The sequence below is a fragment of the Ambystoma mexicanum genome, chromosome 14 (assembly GCF_040938575.1).
Source record: "Ambystoma mexicanum isolate Mex_15411 chromosome 14, UKY_AmexF1_1, whole genome shotgun sequence".
In the NCBI taxonomy this organism is placed as follows: Eukaryota; Metazoa; Chordata; class Amphibia; order Caudata; family Ambystomatidae; genus Ambystoma; species Ambystoma mexicanum.
This window is the reverse complement of record NC_090940.1, coordinates 142,284,873-142,311,806: the sequence shown is the minus strand read 5'-3', so window position 1 is coordinate 142,311,806 and position 26,934 is coordinate 142,284,873. Positions and strand designations below refer to the sequence as shown.

At 46.4% G+C, this 26,934-nt stretch overlaps 1 protein-coding gene across 1 annotated transcript in view; it reads right to left on the bottom strand.

Annotated features, from left to right (window-relative positions):
• Positions 1-26,934, bottom strand: part of CRIP2 (cysteine rich protein 2) — a 384,169-nt gene that overhangs the window by 53,754 nt on the left and 303,481 nt on the right. Inside the window, exon 6 of the mRNA XM_069638742.1 lies at positions 21,408-21,502. Within this exon, the coding sequence (XP_069494843.1) occupies positions 21,408-21,502 (95 nt within the window). The remainder of the gene's footprint in view (positions 1-21,407; positions 21,503-26,934) is intronic.

The window sequence follows — 26,934 nt, the reverse complement described above, 5'->3', positions numbered from 1 at the left end:
CATCCTGGGCCAAAAGATGACACTAACAAACTTAGACTGCACCGATTCCAGTTTTGACATAGATAACACGATCATCCCCGTCCTCAAGTCGGTCAAGACTCTTGGGGTCCACATCGACGCCACACTATCCATGAATAAACAAGTCAACTCCATAGCCTCAGCCTCTGCCTTAAGCACCAAACTCATCAATGCATTCAAACCCTTCCTAACCAAGCCTAACTGCCTCTCTATCGCCAGAGCCACTGTAGGCGCGAAGTTAGACTACTGCAACTCACTCCTAGCAGGCACTTCCTGTACAAATCTAAACAAACCCCAGATCACACAAAACAATGCACTCAGGGCAGCACTAGGTATCCCGAGAAGAGACCACATCACAAGCGAGACAAGCAGCTCACTGGCTCCCAGTCCAAGACCGCATTACATTTAAAATTCTCACTACAGCCCACAAATGCATTAACCACACAGCAGCGGCCTATCTTCCAAAAACACTCTAGAAAGCCACCTCAGCAAGACCCATCAGAACACGCTATGCCAACCAACTCACCATTCCCCGCATCAACAAAGCTAAGGCGCGAGGGTTAGGCTTCCCGTGCATAGCCCCTAAGCTTTGGAACGCCCTTCCCACTTATCTCCGAGTAGAAACCTCCTTACTCGCCTTTCGAAAGAATCTGAAAACCTCTCTTCAACTAAACTCCCACCCCTCTTCTCACCTACAACTTGCCATTTATCCCTTCACACTCCCTCACTACATACAGATACATGTGTATTCTAGTAATGGTCAAACTGTAAAACTGCCGCTACTGTAACTAAGCAAAGCTCTACTCATGTAACAAGCTTTAGACTGTATGCCAATGATATGTAACTAAGCAAAGCTCTTTGCATGTAACAAGCTTTAGACTGTATACCAATGATATGTAACTAAGCAAAGCTCTTTGCATGTGACAAGCTTTAGACTGTATACCAATGATATGTAACTAAGCAAAGCTCTTTGCATGTAACAAGCTTTAGACTGTATACCAATGATATGTAACTAAGCAAAGCTCTTTGCATGTAACAAGCTTTAGACTGTATACCAATGATATGTAACTAAGCAAAGCTCTTCTCATGCAACAAGCTTTAGACTGTATACCAATGATATGTAACTAAGCAAAGCTCTTCTCATGTAACAAGCGCCATGTTGCCTAAGGGCTGTTGTGCGCTCTACAAATGGGAATAAATATATTTGTTGGTGTGTGAGGACTTCTCGAAAGGGCTTGATGCGCAGGTGTGGTTTTCTCCCAACACCTTTACTGTGGAGACCTTACTGGAGAGGATGGTCTTGTGGACATTTTTAATCTGGGGGCTTCCACCTGGTGTGGGTTTCTCACTCCCAGAGCACCGCTAGCATTTTAGAGACACCGCAGTGAACAGGTTAGCCAATGGCATGGACTCGGATACACCCGTGTCTTTTCTTATACGAAAAGAAGACTGGGAGTCTTTGAATCCGTAGTTTCAGGAAACTGAATATACGTTTACCTTACATAGGTGGGTGGACAGGACTACTTTAATATCCCACAATGCACCATGCATGGCCTGCGCATTTAAATCAGTCCCAGCGCTGCTCCTTAGCACCCGGAAAATACACACAATAGTCTAACTAGATCTCCGCGTTTCATGCGTCACTGAATTTACATAAAGGACTGATATTGCTCATCAGTTTTCTTTAAAAACAATGAAGAAACCACAAGCAGAATTGTTAAAAGCCAATAGACTACATGTAAATATGTAAATTAGTCCCCATTGAGGGCCCACATTGACTTCTATGGGAAGCCATTTTAGAATTGAACACTTTAAACTTGCAACAACTGCTACACAATAACAAGAATAGATGGTTTACTGGAAGCCTGGCATTGTTGTGCTGCGACTCCATCCTGGGCCACACTGCAGCACTGCACCGTACTGCAGACAATGTAACTGAACATGAACTGTCCATCTGTAGAGCGCCCTGACACAATGTAGCCCGGTGCAGGGCGCTGCAGCGGAACAATGGCAGACTTCCAGGAAGCTCGCCTGGTTACTTTCTAACAGCTGCTGCAAAGGGAAAGGGGCAAAGATTCAGTCTGCAATGGCTGCCACAGGAGGGCCCATTTAGCCTATTGCCAAGGCGCCGTTGATGATTACAGCAATACTCCAAAAGAAATATATACACATTAACACTGCTTTAATATTTGAAAAATACAATATCGGAGGTAATGATACAATTGGTTCATGAATAGGTCCACCAATGAAACATTTTTTAAAAATAAAATGTTACAAAGTTAGTATGTGTAAAAAGGAGACGCCCACAAACGCTAGGAGTGACAATATGAAGGTCCACCGAGTCCAAATGGAATGGCAGGGCACTGGGGCTTTCTAACACGCATTTTAATCTCTTATAAACAAATTCCAAAGAAAAACATGATTGCGCCTTCAACCATAAAGATGGGCAGTCCATTTTGCAACCTGGTCTGCCATATGTTGGCACCTCCCACCTCTTGTCCTCTTCTCTTGCTGCTGCTATGCCCTGCGAGCAGGTTGGGCATGATCGTCAACGCTGGCCCTTAATTCTCCAAGGTTCGAGCAAGGGCTCGACTAGCGAGAATGTCGGATACACCAGAGCGTCCTATTCAACGCGTTGCACCATCCATGGGTAGGGGGCTGCCGGGTGCTGCTACCAAGGTACTGGTGGTGGTGGGCCAGATTCGGAACAATATTTCTGTATTTTCCTTTAGTTCGGGGACACCCTGCGTCACGCACAGCATGAGTGTAGGAGAAGTATCCCCACACTAGAACCCACAATAGGGGTACTTTATAGCTTTCACTTCATGGCGGGGCTGGCATGGGCTTTAATGGCCGCCAGCCCGAGCTTTGGTAGACCCGAGCGAAGCGAGGGCTTCAGCTTGGGCTGTGGGACATTAAAGCCCATGTCTGCATGCATCCCCCACCGGGGCGAGAAAGCTATTTGCACAACAGGATTTTCCAGGGTGCGGATAGTTTTCTTTTTTTTTGTCCGCTCAGCGCAAGCCCATCTCCCATCGGAGAGAAAAAAAATGTTTAAATAATGGCTGCCCCCATTAAAATGGAAAAGGGGGTAGGTTCCTTTTCGGATGACAGTGGCCATAAAAACCTGTTCCAAAATGGCCACTGTCATCTGAAAACAGACATAGTCACTTGTCTATTTTAATGGTGGCAGAGCGGGCAGTGAAAGCACAATCGTGCTCTGGAAAGGCAGATTGTTATTGGCCAATCTGTATTTCCCGGGTGCGTATATAATTTCTCCGGAACAGTCTTAAGGTGAGTAGCAGAGTACGTAGCAGCAGGCAGAGGTTTCCACAGTAGAGGAGTTTCATGGCATTCGTGATGAGCTAGTTCCCCAGCACCATGTGTCTGAGGCTCCAACAGCCCTCGTAGATGCTTCCATTTCCGGTTCCTTCTGCAAGGCAATGGACCCCTTCTTAATGTCTTTTACCTCCGAAATTGGAAAAACAGTTTCCCAGGGGGCCTCTGAGGCTCACTTTCCTGTCATGGTAGCAATTACCTCCTTAGTAAAATGCCCTTTTTATGAACACCCTCCAAGGCCGGTTCAAACAAACGGGGCAAGAAGGGGAAACACCATGCAAGCACCAGGCACAAGAACAGTGTACTTACCTCGAGGTCCTTACACCCTGAGAGGGGCTCTAATCCAGCAAGGCACTGGGGCTGGGAGGAGATCACTATACCTGCTAACAGAGCAAGGACTCTCCAGCTCTTTACTAGATTGATTTTGACGGCTTCGCCGAAGACGAGTATCATAATAACAATGAGCCATTGTTGATATTGACGTCTCTAATGAGTTAGCATTAATTGCCCCTGACTAGCCAGTCCTTGACGTAGGTATTCGAGGATCGGTCAGGGAACTTTATTCTTGAATCGCCGGCTATCCTTCACCCTAATTGTAAGGAATGGACTCAGTGCCACAGATGGCTGGGTATATACATAGCCACACCATGGCTAGAATGGATTGTACAGCAAGGTGTAGAACGCACTTTGAATGTCAGACCGGTTTTGCCAAACAAATGTGCACTTGTAGAGGAGCAGGTGAACGCGTGATCCCTAGCTCCCGCCTCCTCATATCAATCATACTGGAATAGCAGGAGAAGAGCCCTATGTGGGACACCAGGTATCATCCCAGTACCACATCGAGTGTATGAGAGGCAATATGCATTCAGACAACCATATCGAATGTGCCCTCACACTGACCGGGTGGAAGGATGTCTGCACATACCATCGGACATCGAAGATCTATAAGTGAAATTGGAAGAGGGCAGTGTGACATAAGGGAAAGACACCAAGACACACTGAAACGATACGCAAATACTTAAAGAATGAAGATGTAACTGGACCAATAAGAGAAACATTTAATCGAAGATGAAGAAACCATATGCACCAGAGAAATTAGGGAGATTAAGTGAATGTATATACACAAACACAACGTAGTCGAGACATGTTGAAGCTTGCTGCAGAAGAAAACATAACGTGGATGAGGCGGCCATGATGGAAAGATGGACGCCAAGACTTTTGTTGAAATCAAGCTACCGCAAGAGAGACCAGGGCTGCAGGGTCAGGAGACGCTGAAAACCAGTTTTGAGTGAGGAACAAAGAGGAGTCTATTGGCCTGGTATCAAGGATGCCACTTCAAGGGATAATTGTAAGGCACAAAGGGAGTCAAGAGGATAGGCCATGTACATACGACATATTTCTCTTAGATTAAGCAAAGAAGAAATCATCTGCAAGAGCCAAGTAGTGGACAATCAAAGATGCGAAAAGCCTATGCATGGTAGAGTCAGAAAGTCTCCAGAGGCAGAGATGAGTAAATAACATCCAGCTTAATTAAATGCAATAGCAGTAAATAAAAAAGGTCAAAATGGACAAAATCGTGGACTCCTCACACGTGATTCAGAAGTAGAAACAAGGGCTATTCTGTAAGCCCCAGGAGAAGATAATGGTGTGCCTACACCCCCTTAAACGTCCCAGAACAGAGAACAGGCTGCACGTTCAAATATAAAGAAGCCTTGGCTTGGGGGCCTGACCAATGAGAGATGGACTCATTGAGCAAGTGGGTAGTAGCCGGACTTTGTTCTCTGCACCAGAGTTTCATTTTGCTTACGTGCTGCCAACGAGCCGACCAAGGTTGGGAGAAAATGCCAACCAATCAAGAGGGTCCATGTAGCAATACGCTATACAATGTTGCACAGGCCAACCCACTGCTGTTATTCTGCTACAACCTGTATTATACGTAGTTAGAGGTGGTTCAAGGCGTGCCTATCCGATCAGCGGCATCCAGTAATATTACTTATGATATATAGGCACATATGTTCCCTTAACCAATCCCTCCCTCCAATAGGTTTTACAGTTTGCCAGATAGGATGACGTAATAGATGACGCATATCGAGGTATAAAAGTCTTTGTGTAATCAAAATTGAAGTGTGAGTGCATGGACTATGGTTTGTTGTTCGCAAGATTGCCCTACTTTATTTTATGTTGATTATAAAGTAAGTAGTTTGCCATATTCTTTGAGCCTGTCCGGTTATTTGGGTCTGAGATCTTGCTTGGTCATTTTATCTAGCACATGAGGCGCTTCAAGGTGCTAGAGTACATACTCATGTAGAGTAACTCCTAAAATAAGTATTCAAGGCAAAATCTGGCAAAGACCCCAGTAAAGGTGGAGAGAGGGCATGGCTCACTTCCCAAGACCAGCTCCTTGATAGCCTGCGTCCATTATGACAGACACTGCCGAATAGTGGGGCTCCATCACTGCCCCCCCCCCCCCACCCCCGCCCCCACCCCCAGCTCCCACACCATGAGTAGCTGCACCAAGAGGCCGATACGTTTCTCTGGAAATGCAAATGCCAATGCCTCTATTCGTGTGGAAAGGTCAAACTGGGCTCCCTGCTGGTTGCTCAACCTCAAGAGTTGCAAGGGGTGCGTTCGGTTTGATATGTTCATGAGGTGGCAAAGTTATAATTTTCTTCTCAGGGTAAGGTGAAGCGCACTCTAAAGAAAACCTTTTATTCTGGAAGGGTTTTGTTCAGGCCCAGTATAGGTAGGAAGGAGCCTGTTGGCTCACCAATCCTATATGGCCTCAGGCTCCACAGGACCCTGCAGAAGCAGTGGTTAGTTATCGGTACCCGAACAGAAACCGGTCTCCTTTCACCAGCGGAGCGCATTCTACAGAGAGTGGTTCTCCAGATGGCAAAACAATTCAGGACGTTTCAATGGTGAGTTTCCGATCACTTTTCTTTCCGACGAAAGGTTAGGGGCAGCATTCGTCAATACCGGCCAGGGTGGTGAGAGCTCAAAGCGATCCTTGGGTATTACAGACCGTTCAAGGGATCCACATAAGAGTTCTCCTTCCCTTCTTTTGACGCAAGATATCCCAGGAGGATCCGATTTTCTCACTTAGGCCTTCCTAGGCCTTAGGTTAATTTCTTAAGAGTTACAAAATAGCTCCTCAGGGGTGCCGTAGAACCCACTCTGCTTCAGGTTTCTTAAGCAATTATTTCATAGTAAGAAAAAGACAAATTGTTTCACCCACACATAACACTTCAAGGTGGAAGCGATCCATCTACTACAAGATACCCTGCATCAGGGAACTGAATAGTCCACATGGATCTCACAGAAGCTTAACTTACAGTTCCTTCCGTTTGTGTGGGGACAAAAAAAAAGTGTTATAATTCACCAACCTTCCGTTCAGACTGTCATCCCCACCACGGTGCTTCACAAAGATTCTAAAAATCAGTTGCAGCAGCCCCGTGAAGCCAGGGGATTTGAATGCTGATCCGTTTGATGACATGCTAATTGCGTCAGCGTGCAGGGAATTGGCCCTTGCTTGTCTGAGGACAACGCAGAGTCTCCTACTGCAACTGGGGTTGTCGTATATAAAGGAAATGTCCGGGGTAGTGCCAGCTCACCAAATGACATGTCTGGGGTTTGCGAGTCAGTGCAACAAATGCCTCCCTTTGTTTGCCTCAGGGTGATAAAGAGCTACATTCCATCTTGAAGGTACGACGGTCATTCATCGCCAGGGATTTTTTTCGTTGAGTTTGCTGTAGGTTTTTGCCCAAAAAAAACTTGTCAGAAAATCTGATGAGGGGTGGGTAAAGGGATGTAAGGGGAAGAGGGTGGGGGAAATAGATAGTAAATAACTGGGAAGGGGAAGCCCCCCAAATAAAAAAAAATGCGACACAACTCCCTCATCTCATCAGCTGCAGGCCAGACCCAGATGCCGTGGCCACGGATGTATTCTGGCTTGCACTACACTTTACCTCCATTTTCCATGGTGCCAGGTTAACGTCTTCATCTCCACCAGCAATTGGCCTCCATTGTTCTTTGACAAACCAATCACGTTACCTTATTTTCCTAACTTCCCATCTGAACCAAAGAGAGAGTTATATCCTGTGGCACTGGACGGCTCTATGTCTGCCTGGAAGATTTCTGACCTTTCCGGAGGGGACAGGGCATTTCGTCAATGGCTGCTAACTTCCTACAGGAGTCCTGAGCCACAGGCACCAGATAATTGTATATTTTCAGCTATATTTTATAATTATAATTGTTTTTTTACAACGCGCTTAATACCAGCGAGTGGTTTCTAAGCATGGGATTGGGATTTGAACCCGTGTTGTCTTGCTTCCAAGTCAAACACATTGCCCCTGAGCTATCCAGATGATAAAAGAAAAGTAAACATGTATACCAGTGAGAAGAACCCATATATACAAAGCAGATAAGTAACCAGATGAGTGGTAAATGTATATAGGCAGAAATGCAAGGTAGATGAGCAACATAGAAGCTTGCTGCAGTAGAAAATATAACACAGGTAAAGCGGCCATGTTGAAAAGATGGACGCTGGCTCTGAATAAAAGTAAGTGAGAAGCTCGAAGGAAAGAGGCTAGGGCTGCAAAGCTGACAGACACTAGAAATACAAATTTGTGCATGAATAAAGAATAGCTGTTGGCCAGAGATCAGGGATGCCACAGCAAGAAGCAATTTCAGGGTATAAAGGGGGTCAATGAAGATAAGCACTGTACGCAGGACATATTTCTCTTAGATTAAGTAAATGAATGAACATTTATGAATGCCAAGTATTGAACGATTAAAGATGCAGAAAAACATGTGTGAGACGGAACCACCAAGTCCCCGGAGGCCGAAGAGAGTCATGACACCCAGGATCATCGAATTAAATAGCACTAAATAGAAAGGCGAGATGGACAACATGGTCTCTTCACACGTGGTGGAAGGCCAGAAAACAAGGCCTATTCAAAAGCTCCAGGCGAACATAACGATGTACCTTACCTCCCCTTAAAATTCCAGGGAAGAACATCCAGCAAGGTCAAGTACAAAGAAGCCTTGGCTGAAGGGAGATGGTAGACTAATTAGGTAGTAGTCTGACGTTTTCATCACCTGGGTTTTGTGTTTTTCTTACATGCAAATGAGCCGAATGTCTAAGGTTGGCAGAGAATGCCAACTGTAAGGAAGGCCTGACAACAACAGTAAAACAAGTGACCACAGTTCAAGGGTGTTTATTGAACTTCAAAACGGGTGCGATAAATGCCTATCTAAACCTAAAAATGGGAGCAAGCTACGACCATCAAATAATAATAACGCAGTTCTAGTGGTGTCTTGTCAAAATAAAAGAGCATATACTAAAAAAAACCTACTGCCAATCCTTACCTCGAAATACAAAAAGTGTGGGGAATAATTTTATGAAAAGGAAAGAAGTGTTCAAAATAATACATCAGGTATTCAGGCCGTTGCCCTCCACTACACATGTTTTCAGCATGGGATAAGGCGGTTCACTTGAGCGTAGCACAGTCTCTGGCTTCTTTATCGCGAGGTTACAGTTCACTCATCCGCACCAGTGCCTTCAGAGCATAAGTCTTCTTGCTTCTCAAAGTATCTTAACTCAAATGGGCCTGATGCAACCAAATAATAAACAAGTCCCCCCCCCCCCTCTAGATTTTCACAAGTAGTCTCATCGGGTGATTCACTATCCACCCCGGATCCCCCTCAGCCGGGCTCAGATCCTTTTAGTATAACGTTCTTTACAGGCTTCCCTCTGCCGGGCTCGAGCCTGTCTTTCACCTTCTCACAATGTCCATGAGTTGTATTTTGTCGGGAGACTCACGGTTCACCACGGATACCCCTCTGCTGCCTTCAACACAACTAGTCTCCCTCAGCCGGGTTCAGACCAATGTCAATTTTACATCAAGTATCGAAGACTTTCGAATGTGCACAGGGTTTGGCTTGACCTGTTGCAGGACCACTTCAATTTCACAATTCTCTCTTAACTTTCGCTCCATTTCGGTTGGATACCCAACAGATTTTCGAATTATCACCCACGTGATGCCGGACCTCTCTGTCCGGCATCTGTTCTTAGCTTCAAAGTTCATTCACTCATCTGCAGTATTAATAATCTTTATACAATGTTGCGGCTTGCAACCTTGGGTTTCACACAGACCGGTCTGGTATCAGTCTCCCCAACTCACCGGCTGTGCTGACTTCACTGGTGCTGCTTTGTTGTAGGAGCCAACGACAGTACAATGGCAGGAAACGCCTCTCACCCGCCTTGACTATCGATGCGGGAGAGCCCTGGGTACCGCCGACCCAATGCAGGATTCTTCAGCTTTAATTGCAGGTCTTACGTTTCCTATTCTCGAAGGCTCATGAAAGATGCAGTCTTTCGGTGAAAAGGTCAAACGTACTTCAATCCTTACAATCCTCCTCAGTCTTGGCGTCTTCCACCTTGTATTAAATTGCCACCTTGGAACTGCTGCTTCCTCCTGTGCGTTACCTTGCTCAGAGTGTGTTTTTATGCTCTGCCTTTTATCCGTGTGGGGCAGTGTGATGGAAGTCAGGTGTGTGTAATGATCAGTAATTGCCTAACCCTGCCTGACCATTGTAGTGGGACATGTCAGGTATACGGCTCGGGTGTTATTCAGTTTTTCCTCACAGTGAGTTGTCTGTGAGAAAGTGTTTGTTTCATAAAAGGGGGGTGAGAGGTTGAGTCCCTACATATCCTACCTGGGAGGATGGGGTAAAGGTGTTACAGAGAAGGGGATACCGTGTCTCGCCATCGAGTGTCCCAATTCCACTCCCCGAAGATCCCTCATCCAGGTAACCCTCCCGCACTGGTCCAACCGAGGAACTGGATCCAAAAGCGATGGCCGTGTCCTGGCCACCTGTATGACAGATCCTCGGGGACTAGCGGGTGAGACACCTTCCTTCAGGTTTCTCACACAACCAATCATGAGGGCCTATGCAAAGGTGAGCATAAAATGTTGCAGGGGCCAATCCGCTGTGGTTATGCTGCTATAATCTGTATTATACGTAGTTCGAGGGAAGTTCAAGGCATGCTTGCCAGAAGAGGAGTAGCCAATGATGGTACCAACACAGAGACTATAAGAATATATGTTCCCTTAACAAATCCTTCCATCCAATAGGTTTTATTATTTGCCAGGTAGGAGGACGTCATAGCTGACGCAAATCGGGTATAAAGCCTTTGTGTAACCGAAATGTAATCGAGAGTGCATGAGCTACGATTTGTTTGCCAGGTTTCACTACTTTATTGAGTTGATAATCGAGCAGTATTTTGCCATATTCTTTGGGTCTGTCCGGTTATTTGGGTCCGAGATAAATGATGGTAGCCCCATTCTGCGCATAACGAACGCCCAAAGGAGCTACTGCACACCTTTATAGGTTGAGCTACAGCTGTGCTCCCGTTGAAGCAGCATTTCTGTGACTTCACACACGCTGAACTTCCTAAGTTCATTGTTCGGTTCTTGGGGCCACAACAGCAATTCCCTCCCTTGCCGTCGTCTTATAGGAGCCACGAAACAAAGGCGCACAAGACCTCAAAGGCGGCAAGTCATAAGTAACTCCTCCCATATTTTCCTGCCTTTTTCTATGACAATGTTTGCAAGTTTCAGAACGTGATATGCTGCTCTTTGGGGTCCCCCCCCTTCCCAACCAGTTTGAGGTTTCCAGCTGCCGAGGACCCTGTTTTTTTCCTGGGATTGCAAGAATATTACAATGTTGACCAGCACTGCTACTCGAAAGGGCACATTATGAGCAATTGAACACTAAGCTTCCATAAACCATGAAAGCGCTTTCGCCTGGTGGATTGCCAGAAGCAGTGGGAAGCAGCTTTAGAAGGCCGGCGCTTTGGACTTGTGCTCCGCAAATGAAATACTGCAGAGCTTTCTTGGTCTCCAAGGAGAAAACCACCGGTGAGTTTCTTGCAGTAAAGGTGGTAAGTGACTTATCTCACAATGACGGTCTGTTGGTATGGTGGTCGTGTCCAGGCGCCCGTTTTGCTAATTACCGACTCCGAAGGAGGCACGGGAGAGAATCGCGGATGCACACCCAGAGACTTAGCAATGCTGTTAGGCGGTTCAGATCATCAGAAGCATAATAGAGCTCTTAGAGGGGGGCACATATGCAGAAGCCCATTGACATGTTCCTGGTCCACCTTTGTATCCCCTGCTTATATCCCTCTGTATCACACCGCTCCACATCGTTCCCACTGCATCCTTAATATCGGGTCCATCTAGTTGTATGCTTATTATTGTACACCATATATCATTGTTGTACAGTGCACTAAATAAAAACCCAATGCACTCAGACGCTTGCATTTGTTGGGTGACAGAGCAGGGCTTGGTGGAGCAGCAGTGAGAAAAATGGAACGCCGGATGTACAGAGGATAGAGAGCTACGCTCAGTTGAGTAGCGGGTGAACGCGACATGGGCCACGGGGCAGAAGCAAGAAAAGTGCTGCAAAGGAGGTAGATACAAGGATAGGGATCAAGATTTAGTGTTGGAGCAGAGAGTGAGCCGCAGAGCAGCCCTACAGATAAGGGGTGTATCGGCCACCTTTACTCCCTGAAAATAGTCAAATACCCCCCGAAAATAAAAGAAGCGAGTAAAAGTACCCTCAACAAAAAATAGGAAACAGACACATAGGACGGTGCGCCCCTGCTTTCACCCACATAGCGCCATGGATGTGTTTGGACCAGTAGTGCACCTACCACCACAGGAAGAAACTACTATTATTAGTGCCTGATTGGAAGAAGTAAACATGTATCTTTTAATGTGTATGAATAACTAGGTGCTAAGAAATTATTTTAAAAAACATCTGTTTTCCAGTTAAACATATTTTTACTCGCTTATAAAATACTCCCAATGTGAACTGGACTTCCGTTTTTACTCCCAAAAAATCATTTTACTACAACCTTTACAAAATTTGCAAGTAAAATACTCCACTCCTAAATGTTATCTGGAGCACTGACCTCAGAGAAGTAGCGGGACGAGGGTCACGGCCCCAAGGGAACAGGAGTCAGAGGGTTCACTGTCTGGGGGAGTAGGAGTGACACCGTGCATGAGAGGGGGAGCAGTGGGAAGAAGGATCAGGGAGAGAAGCAGGCGGAACGGTTTCCCTCTCCAGGGGTGCACTGCGTTGGCCTTACCGGAGGGAGCGTGTGGCTCGGAGGGGCAAGTTCTCCGGCCTGAGGTGAGTTTGCCTGGCTGGATTTAGGCCAAGCAGGTTTCTTCCGGTGCTGGACCCAACGGCAGCAGTCACTACTGATCCGTCGAGGATAAATGGATCGGGAGGAAGGGTAAAGGGCCAATTGGATCTTTCTTGTAGTGGGGAAACAAAACTGGCCATTCGGCATGCACAGTGGCATGCGTTTCAGCACAGTAGTTTTCTGAACAGCTGCGCCACAGACCTGTCCACACATCCATTGGGTTTACTGGAGGTACGTAACTCCTGATCCCTAAATTTGCTGCAACCTAGGCCATTTGGTGGTCAGGGAAGCACTGTATCAAGATGTGCAGTCCTCAAGATTGCCAATTGTAGCATTTCTGAATGCATATTACAATATGGTAAACTTTGGAACGTAAATTGCGTCTGTTAGGCTATGTGCGCGTTACTGTCTATAAAATTGGACTATAAGCGGGATGTGGTGGGCTTTGCAAAAGCCGGCTCATGCACTAAACTGTTGCAATCATAACACCCCTTTACCTTTGATTATGAACATCTTGCTGGTTCGAAAACTTGCCCCGCGTGTCAAAGGTTGGTGGGGTCTGTACGAAATGCATGAATTAATTCAAGAGCAATGCGTCTAAAAGTGGACCAACGGCTCCAAGTGCACGAAGACCACTGGATCCGTGATACAAGGAGTTAAGCTTCTTGTACAAGCGTATGGTCCCGGATGAACCGCCACTTGCCCCAAATAATTTGCCAGCTAATTACCCAAAGCCAGGCCGCCCCTTGTAAATTTGCACAGTAGGTTGTTTTGCAATCTATTTTTCATAAGGGCGCAGGCCGGCATCTGATAATAACCTCTCAGACCGCCAATGATATTCGACAGGGCAGGATAATTGCCACAGCAGCGTCCCAAGGGACGCGCATCTGGACTGCCGAGCTCGCCTGCAATTAGCAATTATGTTCTAGGCAACGCACCCAGATGTGCTGCCTTTGTGCCGTGATTGGAAGATCTTGAGCAGAGGTACCGCGCAGACAGCATCACCCACTCCTCTTCTTTCTAGATGAGGAAATTAATCAACCCTAGAATGCTACAAAACATTATTTCAGAATTTTCTTTCAAAAACCTCGGTGGGAAACCTTGTCTGAACCAGCCACCTGCTTCAGTCTGCAAATGCTGTAGTCATAGAAACAAGCCGGAGATTGCTGTCTGCTCCAGGCAGTAAAATGGGTCTTTAGAAACTGCGACACAACAGAAGCATCCAAGGGTGAGGAAGGACATCAAGTGCTGAGTATGTGGCAGTATGAGTCCAGTGGGTTGGGCCGTCTCCATTACCTCACATCATTTATTCATTCATTCTGCAATTTGTATAGCGCCTTTCACCATAATTATGGTCCCAATGCGCTGTCGGTTGAATGCCTTCGGAGGGATCAAAGTCCAGATATGGGAAAATTGGGAGGTGCTATTATGCGTGTGTGCACTGTGGCCATTCAGGTTATGAGAGGGTGGCCAGGACCCTGCTAGTCACCCATGTCGGAATGGCATGTGAATGGGCAGAAAGAAGGCATACTATGACCTCGGCAGGAGGGGGATAGAAAATTATGCGAGTAGCTACAGTTCGAAATATTTTGTTGTTAAAAAGTAGCTCCATACTTATGGCACAGGTGTTGTGCAATCGTGTTTGTGTTATATGTGCGTGTGGAGGTGAGGCCGTGCCTTACGAAGGTACAGGGTGGGGTCGCGAAAAAATGGGTTAGCTGCACAAACCACCATGTGTACCCCCTGTATTCAATCCAAGTGGAAAGAGCGGTGCTTAGTCTCACGTATGATCTAAGTGCAATAAGCAAGTAAACGAACCAGAAAACCGATGGACCATCACCCTCTGAGCGGATCTTGGAGTGATACGTGCCCGCCTATGTAGTGTCCTTCAAGTGCGACACCTTCCCGACGGCAGTGCCCGCCCTCATAGGCTTTAGAGTTGCATACATTGCCAACTACAAATGAAGATTCCTGACATCACCCAAACTCTCTTCATTCCTGAACAGCAATGGATACCAGCCTCAGGGTGAAGGACACCCGGTGGCTCAAAGCACTCACTGGACATCAGGGCCATAGTGTTAAGTGCACAGTGATGACCAAAAGCTTATAGGAACATTTTGAGCACAACGCTACTTTATGGCTGAGCTTCAGGACCCTTGTCATTGGTCGAATCATGGCCAGAGAAGCCATTTATTTTTAAGAATGTTCTCTTGTAAAGTTACAACTTTCACAGTTTTTACTTTTCTAACACTGATCATTTCTAATGTCACTGCCTGCGGTAACTTAATTACTGCTGGCCGGAATTCAATTGCCATTCCAGAAGATCACAAGACTGTCCACCAGTAAAACCCATTCCGCCGGATTACCGCGGGCGGTAAATACAACCAGGATAATTACCACTGGGGTAAAATACAGCCGGCAGAATTGCATTAACTCTTGCAATTCCCATAACAAAACACACTATAGAGCCAGGCTGTGCTTACATTTAATGCTCAAAATAGGACTAGCTTTCAGCTGCTCTTAATAGTCGAAGTGGGCGGGCGCGGTGCTCCTCTACTTTTTTTTAATTAAATTGTACTCTTCCTAAACTTTTATTTTAAAACAAAATCTTTTTTAAACAAAAGTGTAGGAAGAAGTTGAAACTTGCACTTCCGTGCACTGCACTGAACATTCCCCTAAACAGCAGGTGCGTTTGTTTGGGGGTTCGGATTGTGTGTGGGAGGAGGCGTGGCGATGGGGTTTGTGGGGAGCAGGGGCAGGCCAGCAGGGAACATAGTCCCACTACGTCTTTTCAATCACTTCGACCACAGTGTTCGCCCCCCATAATCAGCTGCTGTTGTATGAAGAATGCCTCAAGTGTGAACAGGGCACACAGGTGCTTATGTAGGAGTGAATTGGACATTAGGGGGCCACATGCGACCCCTGAAATGTCAATATCTGACCTGCTGTATTTTACACCCTCCTGTAAATACCTCACTAGTATTTGTGACGTTGCTGGATACACATCAAAACATCTGCTACACCAGGTGAAGCTTTACCACCAGTGCTATTTACCCCCAAGTGGTAGTGACACACTGCCCGGGGTAATACGTCATTTCAGTACTCGTAGGTCAGCAATACCAGCAGAGGTGGCATTTACTGTTGGTAGTATTTTTTATCTACCATGAGACTATGAGCCTTATAATTTTGCAAGAGTACAGTTTTGAATTCCAAAGGGGAGCGTCTAAAGCTGCTGACACCACTCCCCACGTCGAGCCGGTCCGATAGCCTGGTGAGTAGAGCGCTCCCTTTGACATCGGCGCAGAGCCTGCTGACGCAGGTTCGAATCCCGGCAAAGCCAAACTCATCCTTCCAAGGTCGATAAATGAGCACCACACACTGTGGGTGATATTAAGCAGCGCTCACATACCTGAGGGTTCCTAGCGCTGCTATATAAATGCTAAATTATTATCATTGTAGAAGACGCTGCGGCGCGTCGCCGCTCATGTACACCCCGTAGTAAGTTTCTACTTCCTGGGCGGGTGTCTGCTACTTACATTTCATACACATGCGGCTACATCTGGATAGATTGTCAGTGCTTCTAACACTCACAGCCCTGTAAAACAGGGACTATGGAGGCGAGGCAGATCCCCCCGCCCCCCCCCCGGCACCCCGTTATTTAAATCCCTTTAGCAGGTTGAGGGTGGGGGGGTTTCCAATGTAAAGACCCTGTGTAAAGACCCTGTGCAGCTGCAATACGCGTCTGCTTCCAAGAGAATTAAAATATATAAAAAAATAAATCTCCCTTGTAAAGTTTAGTTCACACTAATGGGGGGGGGGGGGGAGGATGGAGGTGGTTTTGTGGAGTTTACCTCCATGTACAACACAGATTAAATGTCAAATTAATTTAGACCAAAAGCAGCCTGCATTGGTCAACAGGCAAGCTCAGGTGAACTCACTCTGACCAATGCATTCAATAAAATACATTTTTGACCAGGTTTATTCAGACGCTTCCAAAAGGCGCATGCAGGCCTCTACAACATCCAGTTTGCGCTCTCAAAGATTGGCACGCTGCAGTGACGATTAATATTTTTTTTTTGTATCTGTGATCCTGGCTGTTCTCAGGCAACCTTACACGGTACTAAACTAACAGGCCTTACCATATATTTCCGTTCGTCCTCTTTCCATTCATCGTATTCAGCCATTCAGAAATACCACAAGCTAAAAAGGTCAGCTCATGGTCTCCATAAAATCATCTAGCTCATGCATGAATACACAATGTGCAATGAACATGCATTCAGCACCACGCAAAACGCCTAAACATACTGAAACAACGGCATGGCTAGTAGGGACTGGACTGGACTGAAGGATTTGCCGTCCCACTCTCCGCGTCTTCGAATTCTGAAGGCGAGGCATGCGCCTTGAAACCAATCTTTCATCATGAGGCGCTGCCATCTTGACTTGCTGCCCCTTGCTGTGATAAGGAGCGCGCCCCCCCCAACCCCCCGGGTGAGGTGGGCTATCCCCTCATCACATTCACGTGCACTGCTTCATCCCAGCACCGATGAGAAATGTATGCGAGAGGAAATTAGCAACAGGGAGTCGACTACCCCATTAAAAAAAAACATCCCAGAAGGATAAAAATGGGCCCCGAGTGGAACAGGTGATAAGGTGGGGCAGGTGATGGGGTGGAGGCTTAGGGGGCAGAACTTGGAGGTCTCCGGAGCGTCACCTGTGATTTTTAGAGCGACTGTTACAATTTATGCTTTTTAATGGTTTCAAATTTATTTTAGAGTGCAGTGCCTGATCACTTCGTCTCCTCAAGTCTCGCTGACGAGTCATGTGTGGTCAGCGCCGTCTGCCCATTAAAGTCTTAAAGTTAATAATATGTGCATGTGACAAAAACACTGGTCTGCTGGCCAAGAAGTTGAAAACTAGAAGATATGTATAAACGTCAACCAACCAACCATGACGTCAACTGGAGAAAGAACAAGCAAGTGACTGGGTTAGTAGTATAACATCAGGGGTGTTTCTAGAAATCATGTGTTGGGTGTCGCAAATAGAGCTAGGGCGCCCTGACACTAACAGTGTCATATATCGGGTCACTATTCTGTGTGCAGCGAACCACGGTGCACATGTGACACTGACATATGTCACGTCAAACACAATTGTGCTTGCAGTGTGAATTTTACACATGGTCAATATGGATTCCTATGGACAGTATGAGCATTCGTGAATTGCATTGTATGCCACAAGTGGCTTCATGGCGCTACACATGAAGCAAGGCTATGGCATGTTATACCATGCACGAGTGGGTATTTTTCTATAGTGTATTCTGGTCGGATACAACCAGATCCTAATTAAGGAAAATAGAGCACGGTGGGGTCAAGCAATTTGCCCAGGATCACACAATGTGTGGTCAAGCAATTTGCCCAGGATCACACAAAGTGGGGTAAAGCAATTTGCCCAGGATCACACAAAGTGGGGTTAAGCAATTTGCCACGGATCACACAAAGTGGGGTAAAGCAATTTGCCCAGGATCACACAAGGTGGTCAAGTGAGAAAAGCTGGGATTCAAGTCCTGGTTTCTGGTTCCCATCGTCGACAACTTAGGCAGCAGACATCTCACCTTCATAAGGAGCTCAAAAGCACAACCGACGATGCCTAACATCTGCACAATGATTAAAAGCTACAATGGATTCAAAATGCATCTGCACTGTTCTCCCCAGTACATGTCAAATGCAAGGACCGATCCCCTGGAGACCACAAACAGGCGTACAACTATGCTTAACAGTTTCACGGGTGGTTTTCCACTTGTTTTAGCACTCCAGGGCATTTGCACGTTTTTTGACGGTGAAACGGGGGCACAGAACAACATTTTCATCTCAGCCACCCTGATCCGCTCTGCCTGCCATACATGAATACATTTACACCGTCACGCGAGTTTCGGGCTGGCAAACACGCACCTGATTCCTATGGAAGCCGCCAGCTTTTAGCACCTCCTCAAGGCAGGTCAATTCCCCAGGACCCCATGTTACATTCCCCCGCCACGCGCACACGGTGGGAGTCATTTACACGTGGTTGCACTATAAAGTGCAAAATAATACACGTACACCTGTGTCAGTCCAGATTTCCATGCACCGTTTGCCATTCACAGTGCAAACAACGAGAAACGCACAGGGGGGCTGCAGTGCACAAGAGTGCATGTGAGCAACGTGCACAATGTAATAAATGACCCCTATATATGAAGTGTTCTCGCAGAGCGTTCTCTCGCGTCACCTGCTGGCAGGCCGCCATGTTCAGCCAGGCCTAGTCGCCGCTGGCCGGCAGCTTCACGGCTCTACTTTCCCGGCCGGAGCCGTGCAAAGAGGCGCGGAAGAAGTGGAGGTTGATACAGAGCCCCAGGGCCCAGCAGGATGTTGCAGCGCGAGGCCCGGTCCTATGGTGCCGACCTGGTTACTCTTTAAATCAGCACTGCTCTTATCGCCATAATTACAGTGAAGGAGAGGGCTGAATACACAAGGACTCCCTGCGATGACTCGAGTACAGAAGAACTTAAACAAAGATGAACACTAGAGGGCAGCATTGATCTGAAATATTCTCCCCAGCATTTCGCTCTCCAGTAAAGGCCAACAACAATGGCCTATGAAACCGAACGGGATGTCTGATGCGGAATAGGCAGTGCTTTAAGTGGGTTAAGAAATTGAGGGGCGCCCTCATTTGGGGGCGTGGCCTAAGAATGGATGGGCGTGGCCCAAAGACGAACATGTAAAACTAGTCTGCCCTACATTACTAAGTACATATCTATCGTGTAACAGACTGCTTGCTACATGCCTTAAAGCCTAACAAATCAAAGCTCAAGGTCATGATTTATTTGACCCTTAACTGGGCCGTTGACGAAAGGATAGGAAGCTGCAAAGTGAACTAAGTCATGGAAGTGGTCCACATGGGCAGAGCCAGCCTAAGGGGGGGGGGGCGAGCCGGGCGCCACGCCCCCCCCAGGGCGCCTTTTGCCCCTGCCACGCCAGCTCGGGGAGTCTTTCAAGGGCTCCCCGAGCTGGTGTTGTGGGACAAGGCGCAGCAGGCGGCCTTTTACTGTAAAAGGTGCCCGCGGCGGTGGGTGCATTTAAAGGCACCCCTCCGCCGTGGACACTTTGTCACAAGAAAAGACGCCATTAGCCCCTCACCACGCCAGCTCTGGGGAGTCTTTCAAGCGCTCCCCCGAGCTGGCGTGGTGGCAGAAGGTGTGGCAGGCGCCTCATTGTCATTGAATGCACCCGCGATGGCGGGCTCATTCAATGACAATGGGGTGCTAACGGCACCTATTTAACCTCCTCGCCACAGCGAGGAGGTTTTAAAAGAAAAAAAAAGAAAAAAAAAATAAAAATAAAAAAGTTGCCCATCCTGGCCCTGCCCCCTTCCGCCCCGTCACCTGTTAACCACGGGGGCGCGGTGGGCGAGGCGCAGTTCGCTGCTGCCCTGAAGGCCGGCCCTGCACATGGGCCTACAACAATGACTCCTCTGCCAACTGAGCCGGCCTTTCAGGCTTTCTGGCAAAGCAGTCACAAATATCCTGCTCACCATTGTTCATGCCTCTGAAATTAAAACAAAAACACGCTGCAGGATCCTTTCTAATGCCCCTTGCCAGTTATCTGAAAAACGTGCCTCTTCTAAGACATCCTGCAGCTTTTCATCTTCCCCGTACCAAATGTTCGGCTAGCCCTATTTTTTTTATTTAGCTTTGCATTCTGGTAATTGCAGTTTTGCTACGCACATTTTGAATGCCCAATTGCAAGTACCAAAACACAGTTGTGACTGAGCTAAAACAAAAAAATATATATATTATTTAAGCCGGGACCCCCTGCAGAGACGCTGGGCATCTTGTATTACTTAACACCATGTGTTTCACTCCAGTTTCCCCATTGAAGGTATGTAAAGTCACTCCCGCCCCTGGTACCTGTCCCTTTCCCCAAACTGCTTGACAATGTGCACATCCTGGGGGCTGCTTCTCCGCGGAGTTGATCTTCCTGGGGGGTGGAGGGCGTGGAGTGCTTGGGACAAAGGAAAGGCATGCAGATATCTCCAGCTATATCAGCTTCCCGCCGATCTCTTCCCACCCCCTACGGAGCATCGGCCTGATATGGTGCAGATCACCACCAGAGAGAGAATGCGGTGTAGCAACTGTCCCCTGCCTGTTAACGGGACGTCATGGGGCGTAGACAGCCTTAGCTTGGAAAGAGTGAATGAGCATGAGAGGAGTGATGGCACCCGGCACCGCCAGGATGGGACTGTCTAACTTCCTCTGGTGACCCTTGCGAGGGGTCACCAGAGGAAGTTAGAGTTCACAAAAGTGAAACACTTCTGGCAGCAGGCAGCTGTGACTGGCATAAGTGTCAGCCAGTCACAGCGTCGCTCAAACAGTTTGCGTGACACTGACTGGCTGGCAATTCTTTCAGCCACAGCTGTTGCCCGACTTTGTTTGCCACTGACTTGCCTGACTTAATCATGGGGGCCATCCGCCCATGATCAAGTCGGGCAAGTCAGTGGCAAACGGCCGCCGGGCTCATCTCCTGTTGTGGATGTGGCAGGGGATGACAACCCGCTGGTGCCGTGGTTTGATGGGTCTGGGTGGCCCCTGTGCAGCCTCACTTTTTGGAGCCCCGGCAGGCCACAGCTCACTTAAAGCACTGGGAATAGGACACGCTGTGGTCAGACCAGCATCTCCAGCCTGCTTGCAAAACGTCACAGTATTGGAATGGAATCCTTTGGTTAGGTGGTGCTATGAACCTGTGCCACCCACTGGCGACTGGAGTGAATATCTCATTTTAAAGTTTAGAAGGTGGTGTCGTCTTACCTCAGCATGGCCGCCAGGGGTCAGGGTCTTCTGGCAACGTTCACAGCGCAGGCAGGGCCGATGCCAGTCCTTCCCCAGGGAAGTCACCTTTTCAGCTTAGGAAAAGAAGAAAACACACAACGATCAAGCGTGAAACATGTGCCAATGAGCTGGACACAAACAGGGGCGGGGCTTCCAGAGTAGATGCACAGGAATAATGTATAAGGAATCTGGCATTAGTAAAAGGCCTGGTGACATCACTTGAGGGATAGTCAGGGGCATTGGGGGCAACCATGGTGTATAGAGCTGCCATGAATTCAAGACCAACTCTAGGATGGTCAACATAATGGTTTTGCAGGACACTTTACACAGAAACAGTCTGGGGTGTGCACGGACCCATACGGTGTCAAGTGCTCCTCTTTTCTATCCAGACCCGTTTACTTGGTAAGCCCCGCAAATACATGTCTCCCCTTTGTCAGTGGTGGGATTTGGGAGGCCCTGCACTGCACGAGATAAAAATGACCCCTAAATTGCATCTGTATTGGCATTATAAGAAGTCACGTTGTGCACAATTTCATGAAGATTTGGGATTCAAAAGACAAATAATACCTAGTCTAGCAGAGATGCGTTAAAAAAAAAAAACACACACACACACACACACACACACACACACACCGCCCAACCCCCGCTCCCCCCCCCACCCACCCCGGCGCCTCCCCCACTGAAAAAACCCTAGTTAAAGAGACGTTCAGGTGGAAATTGTATGCAATAAAAACCTTGAAATTCGACAGACAATTCAGGTAAAGCCACCTTAGGTACTCGCCCCCCTGTTGCACAGCGTGCGACTACAATGATGAAATCAGAGATTACATCACACATTACTTCATATATGACATCACATTGGCCTGAAACGTCTGCCACATTTCAAGGATTTTGTTGCGTAAAATGTTCACCTTAACAGCTCCTTTAAAAAAATGTTTTTAAAAGATTTAGTGTCTTATATTCTGAATAAATAGGCCTGAACACATTATACCACATAGATGCAATTCAATTGATACAATTTTGAAACAACATACAAGACAATGTACTTAAAAAACAAACACCATTTGCAATTCCAGTTTTCGTAAAAAGCAAAACAGCGCAATTAATAATGACATTGGACAGTAATCTGAGAAAAAACGCTCCCACAGGGAATCCCAAGGGTGTAGTCAGAGAGATCTTTCCTGAGAGAAGTCAGACCTGAATATTCACACACCAAGTGTTTTAACGACTCCCCGAGGACATACAACATCTAGGTGAAATCTCCTACACCTTCAGCCGCCCAGCGACATTTATTCTCCCTAATCGGCAACAAATTTAACCAGACACGTGGCAGGGTTCTAGCAAAGGCCCAGGGTGGGTATAATGGCAGGTAAGGGGCACAACATCTTAATTTCCGATCAACCCGGTTTAATTCAGTATAGCTCATATAGGTCTTTGAGTTTTCACAGGTGCAAATCCAGTCATGGCAAATCTTTTTCTTGGCCATCAATTTGTTACTTGCCGCCTCTTCCAAACTGGTAGATGCCATCTTGAGAAATGTACTGCATGACTGGATCAGAGCACTCTCGCGTGAAGCCTCGGTCCTGTCCATCTGCTCATCGATGGAATTAACAGGTGGATTGTAAACCGTTAAGCACAACTGGGTCTGTTTTCGGCCTATTTTTGAATGTATCGAATTCAGGCCCAATTCAGTTCGAATGACTGCCATTGTTACTGGTTTTGGAGGCCCAAGAGTGTTTTTCCAGATCAGCCCTTCCACATAGTCAAAATCCCACTCGGCCAACTGATAAACAGTCTCCAGCCCGTAACAGATGGTCGGAAACCCCATTTGATTAGTAAAACACAAGCAGTGGTTTTAAAGAGAAAATTAGCCAAATCGTCAATGTAATGACCTCATTTGACATTAGTCTTACCAATAACTTGTTCAGAGGTGTTTCACCTTTTGATCCATAGATGTTAAAGCCCAAGTATCTCAAGTTTGAGTTCTTCGATTTTATTAGAATTCAATCTCTACCTGTATGACAATTTTCTTTGGCCGGCATGAAAGGCAAATGTATTAGATGTCATGGTGTTGAAGATCAGAGCGTTTTTCATAGCCTAAAGGCCTAGACGAGGAGTCGCTGAAGCCAATCTTCGAATGATTCGAAAGGAGAATGACATCTGTGTAAGATACCCAAAATGTTTTGTGCCCCAACACAGAGGGGGAAACAAACACTGTATCCCCAAGTTCCACACCAATATCGGGTAGAAATAAGTTGAATAATAGTGTCGCCGGGACACAGCCCATTTGATGTTCGGATGGTTTGGGATGCGTTGCCCCCTTACTCAATCCCATGCTTAATGTCATGTCAGAGTGAAGATGGATCACGATGGACAGCAGATTAGCGATAATCCACTCTTTTAGTTTAATCCAGCGCCGGTTTCTTTGGCTTTTATGAAAAGCCATCGATGGACAGCATATATGTCAGAAAATGTCTTTTGCCATACCCTCTGCTGCAAGTAATTGATTATAAAACCCCGCCGTAGTAGTTCCCATCCTTTTACAAAAAAACTAGCTGGTTGGGCTTTAAAATACCGGAATTGACTTCCCACAACGAAAGGTCAGTTAGGACCAAGGAAGTGAAGATATTGGACTTAGCTAATGTCTCTTTAACTAAGGTTTTTTCACAGAATTTGAAAGGTTTTGTTGCAATGTATTGTTCATCTCAACTGCTGTCAAACAAAACGTTTTTGCACAGAATTTCAATGGCTTTGTTTATAGTATAGATTCTTTGGGACCGACTAGCCATGGCCTTTCCACCACGATCAGTGGCAATGCCCCTTCCGCTGTGGCTACTGCACATGTTGCACTGATAGGTTTCTTTGGTGCGCACTAGCCATGGCCTTTGTTCAAACAATCAGTTTTCCCCTGGGAGTGACTATATAAACGGAAGAGTTTTGAGTCTCTTTCTGAAATCAAGACAGTTTAGACTCTAAGGTCGTGGGGAGTTAATTCCAAAGTTTGATGGCATCTTTTTTCCTCCCCAAAATAGCGATTTGAGCTCTTTCAATTCTCCCAGTAATATCGCGGGAATCACTCGCACCAAGCAACCAAAAAAATGAAATGCCAGCTTTTAATTTCTGAAAATCCTCTGAGTCTCTGCTGCAAAGCACCAAGGCTGATATATGGAAATTTTAAGGTGCAGGGGGCACCTTCATGTCACTGTTGAATATTCTAAAAACGACTTGATGTATTTGCCACAAACTAGTCATGGAAATTAAGTCAATGCTTTGTGCCCAAATTGTTTCTGATTTGGTCCAAATCTGCCAAGCGATTTTCAAACAACAGCTGTTCAAAAAACGTACCTTTTCTCTATGGGAAAGTAAATGGAAGTAGGCTGAAAAGTGAGTTTTTATGTTTTCTTAACTTTAATTTTTTAATTAATTGACCCCAAAATGTCATGTTTGGAGGGGCCCTTGACAACCTTTTTGTTTGGAATGTTTCATCCAAATTCTTCCAGCAAGTCGAACGTTATTAGCCTTGCTCAGCCTCTCTGCTGCAAAGCACCAAACTTTGGCTGTTCACAAACTGCACTTTCTCCATCAGAAAATGAATGGGTTGAAAACTGATGTTTTGTTTTCTTAATAATTTCATTTTATAATGCCCTATTCCCAAAAGTTGCAGTTCAGGGGGACCCTTGACAAACATTTAGTTTGTAAAATGTAATTGAAATCCATCCAGAAAATCAAAAGTTATTAGCAAGTGAACTTTGGGAACAAATTGCAGATTTTTCATTTCTGATAAGCTCCTCAGCTGCAAAGCACCATGGGAGATATAGCTATATTTTTGGGAGCAGGGGCGAGGGCTCCCCCTTCACCATCAAATATTTTTAAAACTCCTGATTGGATTGAACCCAATCCTGTCCCGCAGGGGCGTAATATTAGGGTGGGGGACAAATGTGCCCCCCCAACTTTGGGGGAACACCCTTTTGACCCACTCATTTGGCAGGGGCCCCTTTCTTTTAGATGTCATGCTCCCACACCCCCAACATTTTCAGCAAAGTTACTCTAACGCTGTCTCAGAAATGGACTCAATGCTTCATTCCCAAGTTGTTTCTTATTTGGTCCAATTCCGTCCGTCCTGTGGTTTTTGGCCTGCACAGGAATTTGGACTTTTGCTTTTTGGGAAAATGATGGGAGTAGATAGAAAAGAGTGTTTTTAAATTTCATTTTAAAATGAATCTTTCCCAAAATGTCCAGTTTGGGGGAGGGGGGCCAGGACAAATGTTTTGGTTGCAAAATATTAGCCAAATCCATCCTGCAAGTGAAACTGTTAGCAATTCAATTTTCGGGTTTCCTATGGAACTAGGTACACACCTAGCACTAGAATACACATCGCGTTAGAAACCCATTAAGCAAAAAGAGTATGCTTATAGCTTCATAAATCAATCTTGAATGTACGAATAGTAGCAGTTTGTAAACTGACATGAGTCGAAAAACAAATCTCATTTGTGCTCTAAAACTCTATTATCAAGATTTAAAGGCTCACTTTGAAAGAAAATACTAAGAAGGGGACATTATTTGACACTGCATGAAGCCTGTGTAACCTTTCCACTTCTAATCACCCAATAGTTGCACCTCGTATAAGGCAACAGCCACGCACCATGGCCAACTCACTGCAGTGCGAGCAGGAATCCACCCCAATTGCTCCATTTTTGTTCTGCGAAAACAGAACAACGAGCTGAGAAGCTACATGACAGACCCCGGTGGGATCCCTGAGGAGCCCTGAAAAAGAGAAAACAAACCCTTCTAATCTGGCCTCCATGTTGGAAGAGCCCCAGACAGCCACCAGTCCCTAGAAACAGCTTGGTGGACAAGCAAAGACTGGACTTTTCTGCATCGAGGAGCGGTAGTGTGCCGGACATGGGACACAGGCCATGCAATCACTGCAGCCCTGTCAATTACAGGATGGTTGGTCCTCACTGTGTGGAGCATGGAGGCCAACTTGTGAGAATGCACTCTCCTAAGTCATGCGTATGACCGAGGCATGAGTCAACTACCCCCAAACCCTTGTGTGGATTTAGTGCTCGGAAATCAGAGTTCTGCACACTCCAACCCTCGACACACCACAACACCAATGCACCTTCGCCATGCTCTGGTATGTGAGTGTGTACGTCATTCTCGCTGCAGATCCAGATGTCAGTTGCTCTACGCACGGACACTGGTACCAGGTTGTGCTAATTGGTATGATGCTTTTTTAACTTACTTTGGCACCTACCACATATAACAAGTATTGCAAAAGTCAACAGTTTGGGCTTTTATATAGGCATTTACTATGCACTGGCAGGTCCACTCAGCCCCTCATTCTCCCAAGGTTGTTAAAATGAGTACCATAAAGTTGGGTAACAAACATCTGTTATCTGTCAATAGCACCAAGATACCCATCTGGGGTGAACGTGCCCTCTACAAATACACCTGTTATGTTATAATGGTACTACCTGGCCATAACATGGCAACAGCTGCAAAA